This window comes from Rhodamnia argentea, chromosome 10 (genome assembly GCF_020921035.1).
Source record: "Rhodamnia argentea isolate NSW1041297 chromosome 10, ASM2092103v1, whole genome shotgun sequence".
Classification (NCBI taxonomy): Eukaryota; Viridiplantae; Streptophyta; class Magnoliopsida; order Myrtales; family Myrtaceae; genus Rhodamnia; species Rhodamnia argentea.
This window is the reverse complement of record NC_063159.1, coordinates 10627821-10641392: the sequence shown is the minus strand read 5'-3', so window position 1 is coordinate 10641392 and position 13572 is coordinate 10627821. Positions and strand designations below refer to the sequence as shown.

General features: G+C 40.7%; 2 protein-coding genes across 3 annotated transcripts; both read left to right on the top strand.

The window, feature by feature from the left end:
• Nucleotides 1-339: 339 nt before the first annotated feature.
• On the top strand, nt 340-6425 carry LOC115742651 (conserved oligomeric Golgi complex subunit 7). 2 transcript variants are annotated; one of them, XM_030677067.2, is made up of 10 exons: nt 340-755; nt 1291-1380; nt 1466-1585; nt 1727-1828; nt 1953-2233; nt 2775-2920; nt 3226-3424; nt 4293-4974; nt 5218-5550; nt 5941-6425. In XM_030677067.2, the coding sequence occupies exons 1-10, from the start codon at nt 471-473 to the stop codon at nt 6217-6219; spliced, it is 2517 nt and encodes an 838-aa protein (XP_030532927.1). In that variant the 5' UTR covers nt 340-470; the 3' UTR covers nt 6220-6425. The 2 variants fall into 2 exon arrangements, with proteins under 2 accessions (XP_030532927.1, XP_030532928.1); XM_030677068.2 differs by having other exon boundaries at nt 627-761.
• A 604-nt stretch (nt 6426-7029) lies between these two features.
• Nucleotides 7030-12867, top strand: LOC115742667 (NO-associated protein 1, chloroplastic/mitochondrial). The gene is made up of 13 exons (XM_030677092.2): nt 7030-7511; nt 7778-7963; nt 8125-8211; nt 8304-8383; nt 8530-8611; nt 9423-9443; nt 10185-10230; nt 10684-10802; nt 10927-11040; nt 11129-11209; nt 11313-11402; nt 11885-11994; nt 12217-12867. Exons 1-13 carry the CDS (start codon nt 7089-7091, stop codon nt 12464-12466), a joined length of 1689 nt encoding a protein of 562 aa, XP_030532952.1. The 5' UTR covers nt 7030-7088; the 3' UTR covers nt 12467-12867.
• The last annotated feature ends 705 nt before the right edge of the window (nt 12868-13572 follow it).

Here is a 13572-nt window from a genome sequence, read left to right as displayed (position 1 = left end):
CTAAAACCCTAATTTAATGACTAAAGATTTCTTTTTTTAAAAGTATATGCTGAGTCATATTTTTTAAAATCCAACTCGGCTCTCCATGTCATCGATTAACGCTCCATGTCGTCACTTAACGGTTTGAATAAATAGAAGGACTAGATTGGTCATTTATCAATAGTCCAAGGATCATTTGTGTCAAATTAAAAGTACAGGGATGAGATTGCACATTTAATCAAAGTTCGGGGACTATTTTGGTCATTTTCCCTATTCAAATTTGCATAAAAAAGTTATAGGGATGTAATTGCAAAAACTGCTCAATAGAGGGCTAGATTGGCTAATCGGAAAATGGACAACGAGCCTCTTCATCCTGCGAAGTCGCAGAAGAAATCCCCGCAGATCAGGAGGCAAAACTTCTGCGAACTCCATGTCGTCGTCTTGATTCACTCCAGAATCGAAGCAGTCGCGCTCGCATCGACACCGTCAAGATGATGCTCGATCTCGGTCCCTTCTCGGACGAGAAGTTCGATCCCAAGAGATGGATCAACTCGGCGTGCCAAGCTCGGCACCCTCAGGACTCGCTGGAGAAGCACCTGGTGGATCTGGAGATGAAGCTCCAGATGACGTCGGAGGAGATCGCGGCGTCGCTTGAGGAGCAGAGCGCCGCCGCCCTCCTCCGCGTGCCCCGCGCCACACGCGACATCGTCCGCGTCCGCGACGATGCCGTATCGCTCCGCCACTCCGTCTCCGGGATTCTCCAGAAGCTCAAGAAGGTATAGGTCAGCGTTTCTCTCTCCTCTTCTTTTATCCGTTTGAGTGCAATGTAGGTTCCTTTGCTAGGCAGTTCAAAATAATATCATACGGTGAGTCTACTAATAGTCGTTTGAGATTCGAGAAATGTCGAAAAGAAGGTAAGTGTAGTTCTGGATTCAAGGTTCTCTACGGTGCCTGTCTGCTATCTTCGGCCGGTAGTAGTTTCGCCATGAATTTTTAGTTCTCGTGATTTTTTGCCGTAATTCTCTTGCTTTCTCGTTATGTCAAAGTTTTCCTTGTTCTGTGGTAAGTTTTCCGATTTCATTGTAATGTCATTAATTATTGAAAAGCCATCTGAATCACGAAATTTGATCTGAATAGATTTACTTTACATGGTGGCTGATGTTAGCAGGCTACAGCCACTAGTCGTAGGATCTTAGTTGCTATAGTGAAACCAGAATGCCTTGGCACATATTTGATATCCATAGTTGTTCATCAACACTTCCAAGAGTATCTGAATTGCTTCAGCACTTCTTCCGTGCTTTTGGTGTATAGGCAGAGGGATCTTCAGCTGAATCCATTGCTGCGCTTGCTAAAGTTGACACCGTCAAGCAGAGAATGGAAGCTGCATACGAAACATTGCAGGTAGAGACATACGATGATTCTGAAATAGCGTACCGTTATTGTTACTCACTCTTTTTTCTTTTTATTTTCATCTTTTTACCATCAGGATGCTGCTGGTTTAACTCAGTTGAGTTCTACAGTCGAGGATGTGTTCGCCAGTGGTGATCTACCTCGAGCTGCAGACACTTTGGCTAACATGAGACATTGCTTGTCTGCTGTCGGTGAGGTAGGGTTATTTCCAACAATGCTAATTCTTTAGTTTTAAATTGAGAGAGGTAGGATCATTTCTGACAATGCCAATAGTTCTAAATCTAGAGAAAATTGAAACCTTTTTGACAGCATGCCTGGTTCCCATTGTTCTTTTCAGGTAGCTGAATTTGCTAATGTTAGGAAACAACTTGAGGTTTTAGAAGATAGGCTGGACAATATGGTGCAGCCTCGTCTGACAGATGCGCTGTCAAACCGCAAGGTCACATTTCTCATGCACTGCTCTTCTTTCGAGCTGTTTAAATAACTTCAACTTCACCCAACTCTTTGGGTTTTTAATACATATAGTTACCTACACTAATGAGTTTGCTCACATTGATTTATAGGTTGAGGTTGCTCAAGATTTGCGAGGCATCCTCATTCGCATTGGGAGATTTAAGTCCTTAGAGCTTCAATATACAAAAGTTCATATGAAACCCATAAAGAAGCTTTGGGAAGACTTTGACTCCAAACAAAGGGCCAATAAGATGGCAAATGATAAGAATGAGACAGAAAGGTTTTCCAGCAGTACCAACGTCCAGCAAAGTGTTCGAACAGTTTCACTCTCCAGCTGGTTGCCGAGCTTTTATGATGAATTGCTTCTTTATCTTGAGCAAGAATGGAAGTGGTATGATATCCAACATTCATACTTTATGTCATCTTGTTGAGGAACCGTTTGGGAAAATGAAATGTTATCTATAAGATGCTTCGGTGGCAGAACACTTGCTCTATATTATTTCCAAACGTATTTGCTACACAAATCACTTAAAGAATTATCAAAGTAAAGCTGTAACTTTTTCCTCCTGAGACACTTTATTTGTACAAGAGGCTACCCTGTCAGATTTTTCTATCCGCTCGAGAATGCGAGGCAAATTTTTGCTACTCGATAGAGTCCTACTTCCCATATCTGATTTAGCTCTTTCTCCTGCTTTGGGGCTCAAACGCGATCACTTGTTGAGTACAGTTGTTTCAGTCAGTTCTTTAATTGTGTGGTAGGATTGTTCTCAATCTCCAGTAATCTGGTTTATACTCCAAAGCAGCATGGAGCGAAAAAGAGAAGGAAAAATAAAGCTCCAAGTGTGGACTAGTTTTTGCTGTTTTTTGCAACTAAAGAAATGCTAATTTTCCAGATTTGGATATTAAGCAACTACTTTTGCTATGATGTGCAGGTGTATGCTTGCTTTCCCTGATGATTACAAGAGTCTCGTTCCGAAGCTGCTAATTGAAACAATGGCAGCTGTGGGGGCAAGCTTCGTTTCTCGAATCAATTTTGCAACTGGAGATGTTGTTCCCGAGACAAAAGCTTTCTCAAAGGGTAACCTCTTTGTGCTTATTTATGGCCAGCCTATTCATCTTTATGTCTTCATTATGTGATAAAGATACATTCAGTTTGAGACAAGACAAGAAGAGATGACTCTTTGTAAGTCATTTTTTTTTGTGCAACACATGGAGTGTTTGAACTGTTGGTTTGTTCTTATAGATCGAACTTTTCCAGAATGAGATAGCCTTTCCTATGGATGGCCACACCTTCTCTGTACTGACATTTCTGGTTCCTTTATTTCTGCTCCAGGTTTTTTTTGTCTACTCATTGTATTCATAGAATTCTTTATCTGACCACAGGTTTGTTAGATATTTTGTCTGGAGACATGCCAAAGGCTATAAAGATTCAACCAAAGCATCTCGAGGCCCTGATTGAGTTACACAATATAACGGGGATTTTTGCAAGGAATATTCAGCACCTGTTTTCGGAGTCGGATCTTCGTGTACTGATGGATACAATGAAGGCAGTTTACCTTCCTTACGAATTGTTTAAACAAAAGTAAGCAATTGAAGTGAAGGCTGTTGTATTTTGTCTGTTCTTTCTAGAGTATATGTCCGTAGTGTAGAAGCTTTAACTATGTGTTTTAGGAAATTCCCTTGTAGAATGGAATTCAACTGACACTAATAAAATGGAATCTCCAGAAGAAGTTGAGTTCAGCCCTAAAGTATAGATACTAGCCAGTCATTTCATAGAACTTATGTTGAGGATCGCTCATGTCAGTATTCTATTTCGTTATTTGTTTTGGACTTTTCAAACTTAGGATCAGGGTTTTAAAAGGTACAAGGATAGTTTCTCACCATTTTTTAAGAATAACTTGTACATAACACTGTCCACACCATACCTTGACTTGTGCAAGGAATATGACAACTGGCTTTTGGATTATGAGGATACTTTATAATCATCAGCCAAGGAACAGCCCGATGTGACACCATTCACTCCAAGATGAGCTTCATCTATGCATTTGATGCACAGCTCAGTAACTTCCTGTCTTTGTAATCCATGACTAACTTATGTTAATCTTCCTTTAACCCTCTAGTGACAGGAATTGTGAAATGTTTGGATCTAGCGATGTTTCTACTTTTGGAGCCAGCTCCACATGGTCTTATTCGGTAGTTTAATCTTGCTGTCAGAATTCTGTCCACGTTGTTCAGCAACGATTGTTTTAATTTAGGCTGTCCGATTCTAGTAATGAGTCAATATGTACGATGCAATAAAATCAATAAACAAAGAAAGAGAAGGATTCCGAGCCTCTTCATCTTTGTCATATATGCCTCTACTCTCTTAGATGGAGCTTTTCTGTCGGCAAATTGCTTATTGGTTCTCAATAGGCTATATTTATATTTCGCCCGATGTTCTTGCGTTTCAGATATGGACAGCTAGAACGTGCTATACTTTCCAATCAGATCTCTGGGGTGGATTTAAGAGGAGCTGTTGCTCGTGGTGTGGGAGCCCAGGGAGTTGAACTCAGCGAGACAGTTAGGAGGATGGAGGAGTCCATTCCCCAAGTTATTGTAGTTCTTGAAGCAGCTGTAGAAAGGTGCATCAGCTTTACTGGTGGTTCCGAGGCAGATGAACTAATTCTTGCGCTTGATGACATCATGTTACAATACATTTCTTCTTTGCAAGAGACACTGAAATCATTGAGAGCTGTATGCGGTGTGGATTTTGCTGGTGAGGGTGGCTTAAAGAAAGAAATGGGGTTGGACAAAAAAGAAGCAACTCAAAGTGCAAGAAAGGTCGAAACAACCTCTAATGAGGAGGAGTGGTCCATTGTCCAGGGAGCTTTGCAGATCCTCACTGTAGCAGATTGTTTGACGAGCAGATCTTCTGTATTTGAAGCTTACTTGAGAGCTACTTTGGCTAGGCTGGGCACTAGCTTGTCTGTTGCGGTATTTGGTTCAATTTTGGACCAAAACCAGTCACATTTGGTTAATGATGAGGGGAATGGGGAACGATCTTTTGTCAGTAGGGCTGCCTTTGATGTTGCAGCCATACGACTCATTGATGCTCCTGAAAAAGCACGGAAACTTTTCAACCTTTTAGATCAGGTAAATAAACCTAGTCTGCGGCTCAACAGTTCTTTCCTTCGCCCTCTAGCATTTTCTATTCACCCTTTAGACCATTGATTGGTGTTGGCTTCTGGTGTTCTTTTTCTGCTTGTTTTTGGTGTTACAACTTTTGATGTTTTTTTATATTTTGGTTTCGCCATATATCTTTCCTCTAGAGTTATCACTGAAATGTTTATATTTAATTTTGCAAAGGTAATGATTTAATTGTTTTCTTCGTTTTAGTTGAAAGATCCTCGGTTCCATGCACTTCCACGTGCATCTCAGAGAGTTGCGGCATTCGCTGACACAGTTAATGAACTTGTCTATGACGTTCTTATATCTAAAGTGAGACAACGGCTCCATGATGTGTCTCGGCTGCCAGTATGGTCCTCAGTTGAAGAACAAAGTGCTTTTCACCTACCAACATTCAGTTCATATCCACAGCCCTATGTGACAAGTATTGGTGAATATCTTCTTACTTTACCCCAGCAGTTGGAGCCACTTGCAGAGGGTATCTCCAGTGGTGATACCAGCAATGATGAAGCGCAGTTCTTTGCAACTGAGTGGATGTTCAAGGTGATTGATGCAAATTCTTTTCAGTTTTATTCTGGATATGAAGAATGCCTGACTAGTTAAATGAAACAATGAGCAAGGTTTTGGACATTAACAAGAGATCTATACCTAAGTGCCTGTTGGGACATCAGATAGGCCATTTGGTTGGTAACAAAAATACGAAGTTGGAGATTTTATGCTTCCCTTTTTGTGATACAGTAAATGAAAAGTCTGTCTAGGCTTCTTCATTAGGATTTGAAAGGCCCGACTTAGTCGGTTCTGATTGAGAACCAGGACTTGGACTCACTTTTCTCTCAAATACTCTCATTACTTATCCCCTAATAGAAAATAACTAAGCCTAACAATTAGCTATGAATCGACCCTTTCTGAACCCTTATTGTTTGTTGTCGGAAGGTTGCTGAAGGCGCCACAGCCCTTTTCATGGAGCAGTTACGAGGAATACAGTATATGACAGATCGTGGAGCACAACAGCTGTCAGTTGACATCGAGTACTTAAGTAACGTGCTTTCTGCCTTATCGATGCCAGTACCTGCTGTGCTCGCTACTTTCCTGACGTGTTTTTCAACCCCAAGAGATCAGTTGAAAGACCTCTTGAAATCGGATTCAGCAAACCAGCTAGACCTTCCGACAGCAAATCTTGTATGCAAAATGCGTCGTGTGAGTTTGGACTAGTTAGAAAGTAAAATTTTGAATACAGAGGTGCGGCATTCGTATAACAGGGTCACATTCTGCAGCGAAGATTTCCATGTTCCTTTTCAATTTTGTTTTTCATACAAAGGTCGTGCTGTAAACTGAAACATTTCTGGGTTGGTTTGCTTAATTACCGGGCGGACACCAATGTCCACGATTGAGTTTAGAAGGCGGTTTATTGACAGTCACTGGGAGTCCTGAACTCTGCCATTAGTGGCCCAAAATTCTTAGTTCATACTCTTGAGACTTCCCTTAATTCTCAAGTTTTCCTCCTTAAGCTATTTTCGTTCGTCATCCGCATGGTCTTTGATTTCTGCTAGTCTTGGAGGAACTGCACCCCAAGGGTGGTGCAGTGGTAACAGTTCTTGTTGTGCACCAAATTCAAGCATGTCGTGCCCACTAAAACGGGTTTGAATCCGGGAGCCAGTTTACTTGTGACTGCCGGTTTTTGTAGTATCGATTCGGGGAAGTGAGAAGAACGAACACCAAGCTTAATCATGATGGGCTAATGTCATAAGTTGACCACGATGAGCGAAGAATTACCAAAATTATTTTCCTACTTTCGGTTAATCGCATTGCTAATTACACTTTCCCTTAATTCGGACACGTAATGTAACAAGTCAAATGGAAATTCCAATGAACACAACGTCGAAAGATTCCTAGAGTTTCCATGGAAGCGTAGCATCCTTCCTAAAGTTTTGGAAAGTTCCCCGTATTGGTACGATTCTGGTCATTGTATTTGTACCCCCATTCGAAAAAAGGAAAAGCTTAAACCCCTCCAATCTTTTTTCTTCTTGTGATAAAACCCCCTGACGCTTGGCAGAACCCAATGAAACGTTCGACTCTCATCAATGGCGCCCAAAATCCTCTCCACTTTCATCTCTCCTCTTCCTCTCCCTCTCCCTCACCATCTTACCAACCTCCATTCCCGAGTCCTCACCGTTCACAAGTCACCACCTCGTCTTATCTTCTGCAAATCCACACCACCGCACAGGCCCCTCATCTCCCCACCCGAACTCGCCGAATCCGAATCCGAATCCGAAGGCGCCGGAGCTGCATCCCCGACCCGCGGAGATAAGTTCCTCTACCGCCAACGGTCCGTCGAGGCCGCGAAGCTCGTGATGAAAGAGATTCAGCCGAAAGGCCCGAAGAAGAAGAGGGAGAAGCTCCCGAAGGTTAGCTCCGCGGTTGCTTCTTGTTACGGCTGCGGAGCTCCGCTTCAGACGTCGGAATTGGATGCTCCAGGTTACATCGATCCTGACACTTACCAATTGGTACGTGTTTCGAATTGTATGGACGCAGCCTCTTGTTTAATGTATGAGCAACGTCTCCGGTTTTTTATTTCAGCTCAAAATTGGCAATCGGGGCTTGTTTGTCTGCTCGAGAAGTGAGAGTAGTGTTTGAGTTTTTCAGAGCAAGGATGAGTTCTCCAACTTGCCTTTAGTGTGCTCATACTTTCGAATATATATTTGGCTGATCGAGATACCGTGCCAAGGTCTTTGGTTTGATTGGAATGAACTTCTTTTACATGATTATGCAGAAGAAGAAACACCACCAGCTTAGGACGGTGCTCTGCCGGAGGTGCCGGCTCCTGTCTCATGGCCACATGATAACCGCAGTCGGTGGAAATGGTGGTTATTCTGGTGGAAAGCAGTTTGTTACTGCTGAAGAGCTGAGAGACAAGTTATCTCACTTGCGTCATGAAAAAACACTCATCATCAAATTGGTAAATGGTGGCATTTTAGAGTTCCACAAATACTCCTGTTTCCAATTGGGATTTTCCTGCTCGATTTGTTTGGTTAATCTTGAGCCAATCAAGTGAGACAAAAAGTATTGCAGTTGTTGGGTGGGTGACTACACTTTTTTTTTTCCCGCTGATCCCCCCAGGTTGACATTGTTGACTTCAATGGCAGTTTTTTGTCTCGTGTACGTGATCTTGTTGGTGCAAATCCCATCATATTGGTTGTAACAAAGGTAATAGAACAATAATGTAGCTCTTGCTATAATGCTATCTTATATATGATTCCAGTTAGATTGCTCATGTCAACGGTTTTTGACTCTGCTAGGTGGATCTACTTCCTAAAGGGTCTGATCTTAACTGTATTGGTGATTGGGTTGTTGAAGCTACTACCAAGAAAAAGATCAAGTAAGTTCTAAGCTACTCTTTAGTTTCCATGAAAGAGGATGTGCCGGTCCAATATGAATGTAACTTTTTCGGTTGAGTTTCTTAGAATTTAAGTGCTGGTGATATGTATGCTGAAATTGCCGTTGTGAATCGTTGTTGCCATGCAGCGTTCTTAGCGTCCACCTAACTAGTTCGAAGTCATTGATTGGGATTGCTGGAGTTGTTTCAGAAATTCAAAAGGAGAAAAAGGTGCTTATCTATCTCATAATGGATTTTCACTCAAGTGGGTTATGCATCCAGAACATGACAGTATTGCTAAGGTTTGGATGTGTCCCTGGAATTAAGGCATAGAGTTGGCACCCTGAATCTTGCTAATTTACTGTGTCCCTGGAATTAAGTCTGTAATATATGTGGCCCATATGAAAAGATTTTTCCCTCTAAGTTGGATCAAATACATAAATTCTTTCACACAATTGGATTATGTGTTTAAGTACCAAATCCACTGCAATATCCTTAAGATTATGAGAACAATGTTGTTGAAAATTGAATTGGCTTCTTATTAACACCTTGCCATCTGCCACCCAGTAATTGCAATTCTTTGCTCGCTCTCTCTCTCTCTCTCTCTCTCTCATAGAAAATCGGCTCAAAACTTGTGTAGTCTGTTAGATAGGTTGTCGCATGCAACATTCAAAGTTATATTATAAGCGGTTTTAGAATAAACAGGTTTAATTTTGTATTTGCCTTTTGAAGTATGGTGTTGACATTCAGATTTGAGATAAACTTAAAAGAACTCTAATGACTTGGTTAACTGAAATTCATTATTAACAATCGGAGAAAACGGCCAAGTCTTAATCTGTTCTTTTAATTAACCTATGCCATGCACTTCTCTGCACGATGAAGTCATTGTCCTTGTGAGGATTTTTTGTCCTATAATACTAGATCTCTTGATACTATTCATTAGGGACGACAACTTTACCCTGAATGTCCTGAGTGAAGCTTATGCGACACAGTATATATGTATATTAGATTCTTACTCCTTTATGTTGATTCTCAATTGCAGGGACGGGACGTTTACATCCTGGTCAGTAAGTTTCTGAATTGAAAGTTCATAGTGATGAAACCATTTTTCCAGATAGCTCTGTCTTTACTACTAGTAGTAGGTACATAAAATATAATACATGTGTCAGCAACATTTTCTCTAGTGACAACATCAATTCCCAAGCAATGCCATGTCTTGAAAACTCCTATTTTGGACTTCCAATGGAACTTCATTTCTTACTATATTGCTGTTGAGAACATCACAAAGGAGTGATCGCCAGGAAAAGTGAGGCGCCCTTCGTAATGGGTGAATTTAAGTGGTTCTGGACCTTCAACTCCAGGTGGTAATATGGTGAAAGAAATAGCGCTTGAAGCTTAAGCTTTAAATGCAACATCATGGGTACAGCAAGGATCAGCTTTTTGTATCCGTTCATATGGGCTTTTATCACTATACCATAGAACTCAAGGAAGAAGTCTATGCTCCCATGAAAATAGGGATTGAAGAAAAAATCCTTAAAAAAAGTTAATGTTATGCCATCTGCAGCTTGAAGGAAAAAGCGAAACAATGTAAGCAAGTGCAAGGATATCAGATCTTGACAGTCCTGATATGAGAAAATTGTTGTACCTGGCTTTTAGTGTTGCTAAGATGAAGTTTACGCGAAACTTCAACATTACATCTAGATTGACAAGTAATGAATGTATTTAGCCCATAGTTCTTTAATTTTCTTTGACAGGAGATATAGTCGGACTTATTTGACAGTTTAAATTGTTGTTGTTAATATAGGGTTCAGCCAATGTGGGCAAATCTGCATTTATCAGTGCTTTACTGAGTAAGTACTTTCTCTGCTGATCAGAATAGGACTTCAAATAATAAGTCATCTCCAAAGTAATTTAACTGCCAAAGATGATAATAATTTTTGGTGGCTTTGACAGCGTTATTCCATTGCATTTACATGCGTTTTGGGCATATAGTAAATTGATATAGGAGTTGATGTTGCAAAATGTGAGGTGTATTGCTGGTGCCTCTAGTAATACACATTTTTCCTGAAGGATTGCACTGCTAGAAGGTTGTCCTTTTAAGTTGCTGGCATTTCCTTTCCTGTAAGGATCCTCATATGTCTTTCAATTTTTTATGATACCCTTTTGCACGTGATACTTTGTGCATGGACTTATAATTCAGTCCTTGTTCATGATATCTATGTTTGTTTTTTTTGAGCAGCTTTCTTATCATTTTTCACTTAGTTCTTTTCCTAGTGCCAACCGTTTATTCATGTTTACTTCAGGGCTGATGGCAGAGAAAGACCCTATTGCTGCAGCAGCTACGAGATATAAACCTGTAGAATCTGCTGTCCCTGGAACAACCTTAGGGCCAATTCAAATTGAGGCTTTCCCAGGGGGAGGGGTATGCCAGATTTGTTAGTATGCTATCTGTAGATTCTCTCTGTCTCTCTCGCTCTCTGTCTCTCTGCATGCTGGATGCTTGTGTGGCTGTGTCTAAGACCCTGCTAAAATTGATCTTTCCACAGAAATTGTATGACACACCAGGAGTGCATCTCCACCATAGGCAAGCGGCAGTTGTTTATGCTGAAGATCTACCTGCTCTTGCTCCTCAAAATCGGCTTAGAGGTCAAACGTTTCCGGTAAATGCTCTTTTTCCTTGGGTTGTATTTGTTAGCAGACTATGGCATCCTTTTTTGTATGTCTGATGTGCTCCCCGACGAATCTCAGGTCACTAGTGGTGCTGAACCCAGTTGCTTAAATGGATTTTCAGTATTTTGGGGAGGCCTTGTTAGGATTGACATTTTAAAGGTTTTGACCATCTATTTTATTTTCATTCGATTTTACCCCAACCCCCATTGTTTTGCTATAATAATATCTGGATTTAGCTCATATCTGTTCTTGTTTGGTTTAGGTTCTTCCAGAAACAAATCTAACATTTTATGGACCCAGAGGTTTACAGATTCATGTGGTACCCACTGCCAAAGCAGACAGGTTTTACCAGGTTATTCTTTGTGCGACATTTCTTCCTGTTGTCCTCTTCTTTCTTCATTGAATTTATTACGGAGGTTTTTTACTCTAGTTTTTTTTTTTTTGGGGTCGGAAATATTTTACTGTAGTTTAGTTGCTATTGTTTCTTCACTACAACCGTTTTCCTTCCAGACTGCAGAGGTAATGCTGTCTGTCTTGGGATGCTTTGTCGAATTAGTGCAGCATATTGACCCTAAATCTTCTGTTATAAATGGTAGCCTGCGGTGGTCAATTATTGTGGTTCATTCGATTTTCTCATTGATGTTGCATACAAGCTGCAGATTTTAGCCGCATGTGGAGATAAGATGACAATCTGTTTTTAGCAGTTGGAACTACTACCTTGGTAGATGAGTCCTAGATGATAGAATTCTTTTGTTCTCCATCTCAGGCATTCATTTACCAGTTTTCTCTTATGCCATGCAATCTCGATGAGGATGATTTTACTGATCACTGCAGGAAAATCTCGGAGTACTCTTGACTCCTCCAACTGGTAAAGACAGAGCATGCAACTGGAAAGGCCTCGAAACAGAGCGTCAGTTGCTTATTAAGTTCAAAGATATAGACAGGTATGTGTTCTTTAGATTAGTGGAGCTCAAGCAGGGACTAAATACCTGTGTAGGACTAAGAATGGTTATATCGTACATATGACTACTTTCACTTTATAATCTTTTTCAGCAAGTATAGGATACTATTAATTGTGACAGACATCCCTCAGTGAGAAGTCACCCAAATTTTTAGCTTTTGGTTTCAAACTTAGGGTTATTGAAATTGACCTGCTTGCTTGTCAGGCCTGCTTGTGATGTGGCTATATCTGGTCTTGGGTGGATATGTGTTGAACCAGTGAAAAGGTCACTTGGAAAATCTGAGTTAGCTTACAAGGAAACACCCAAAGAACTGCATTTTTCAGTCCACGTTCCTCGACCTGTTGAAATATTTGTTAGACCTCCTATGCCAGTGGGCAAGGCTGGAGCAGAGTGGTATCAATACCAAGAACTGACGGAGAAGGAAGAGGAAGTGAGACCTAACTGGAACTTTTGATGCTTTAGTTTCTGTGACTACTTGTACATAATTCATGATGGACGCACTCACAGTGGAATTGGAGCTTGTTACCTGAGCTCGTTCTTGCGAACTGGATAGCTGACTCAGGTTTCAGTACGTATCTTGGAGTTTCTGGGCTTGCGATGAAAGTTGATGTTACATTCAGCGATGAAGCTGGACATGTTTCAGCACGGGTTCTCTCAATATCGTAGGGACCAAGGCATGAACTAATTGGAAGGTCTCCACCTGACCCCCCAGGGCTGAGCTCTCACGATACCTCCAGATATGGAAGTGCGTTATTTTTTTTGCATGTTCATACCTCAATGTGTAAATTGTAACAGCGTCAGATGATATGAAATGCCAAATTTCTGATTAAAATCAGTTTTTGATTCTTATTGACAGACCCACCTTCGTCGTGGATTTAGATTAGGGTCTCGGGCTTAAATGTAAGTTTTGTTATATCATGCCAAGGTGGTGTGTATGATGGCTTTCTAATGCTATTTCCAAATTCAACTCTTGAGAAAGACAACCCTAACGCAAGGAAAATGGGCAGGTGAATAAGCCTATCTCAGGAAGCCACTGGCAATAAGCATGCGTGGCGATGTCAATTCGCACTAGTTTCGTATCTTCTTTTTTCAACTTCATACAATGCAAGAGAAACGAAGTAGAAGGAAAATAGGTTATTCCCTCGATAATGATGACTGTTTATTTCAATCCTTTCTAAATGTTAGTGCTTTAGCAACTAATAGCGTCATTGATTAATTTCAAACCCCTGATCGCATGGCCTAAGAGGCCCGTAATATCACCTATCGAGTTTGTTGGCCAGCAAAAATAGAGCATCAAGGGTTTGGCATGACAATTTAAATACATTTGCCTTCAACATTGTGAATAAAATGTAGTAAAATAAATAAAATTTGCTTCAAAAGCCTTACCGCTATGTTACTCTCATCATTTGGACCAAAAAAAAAAAAAAAATGTTACTCTCATCATCCTTAAGAGTTTGGTAATTGTGTACTAAAGTAATCATTGAGTTCATGAAATCACGATGTATTCAAAAAATACACTTTATCTGTATCGTGCATCATGTTGTTTTACAAACATCGATT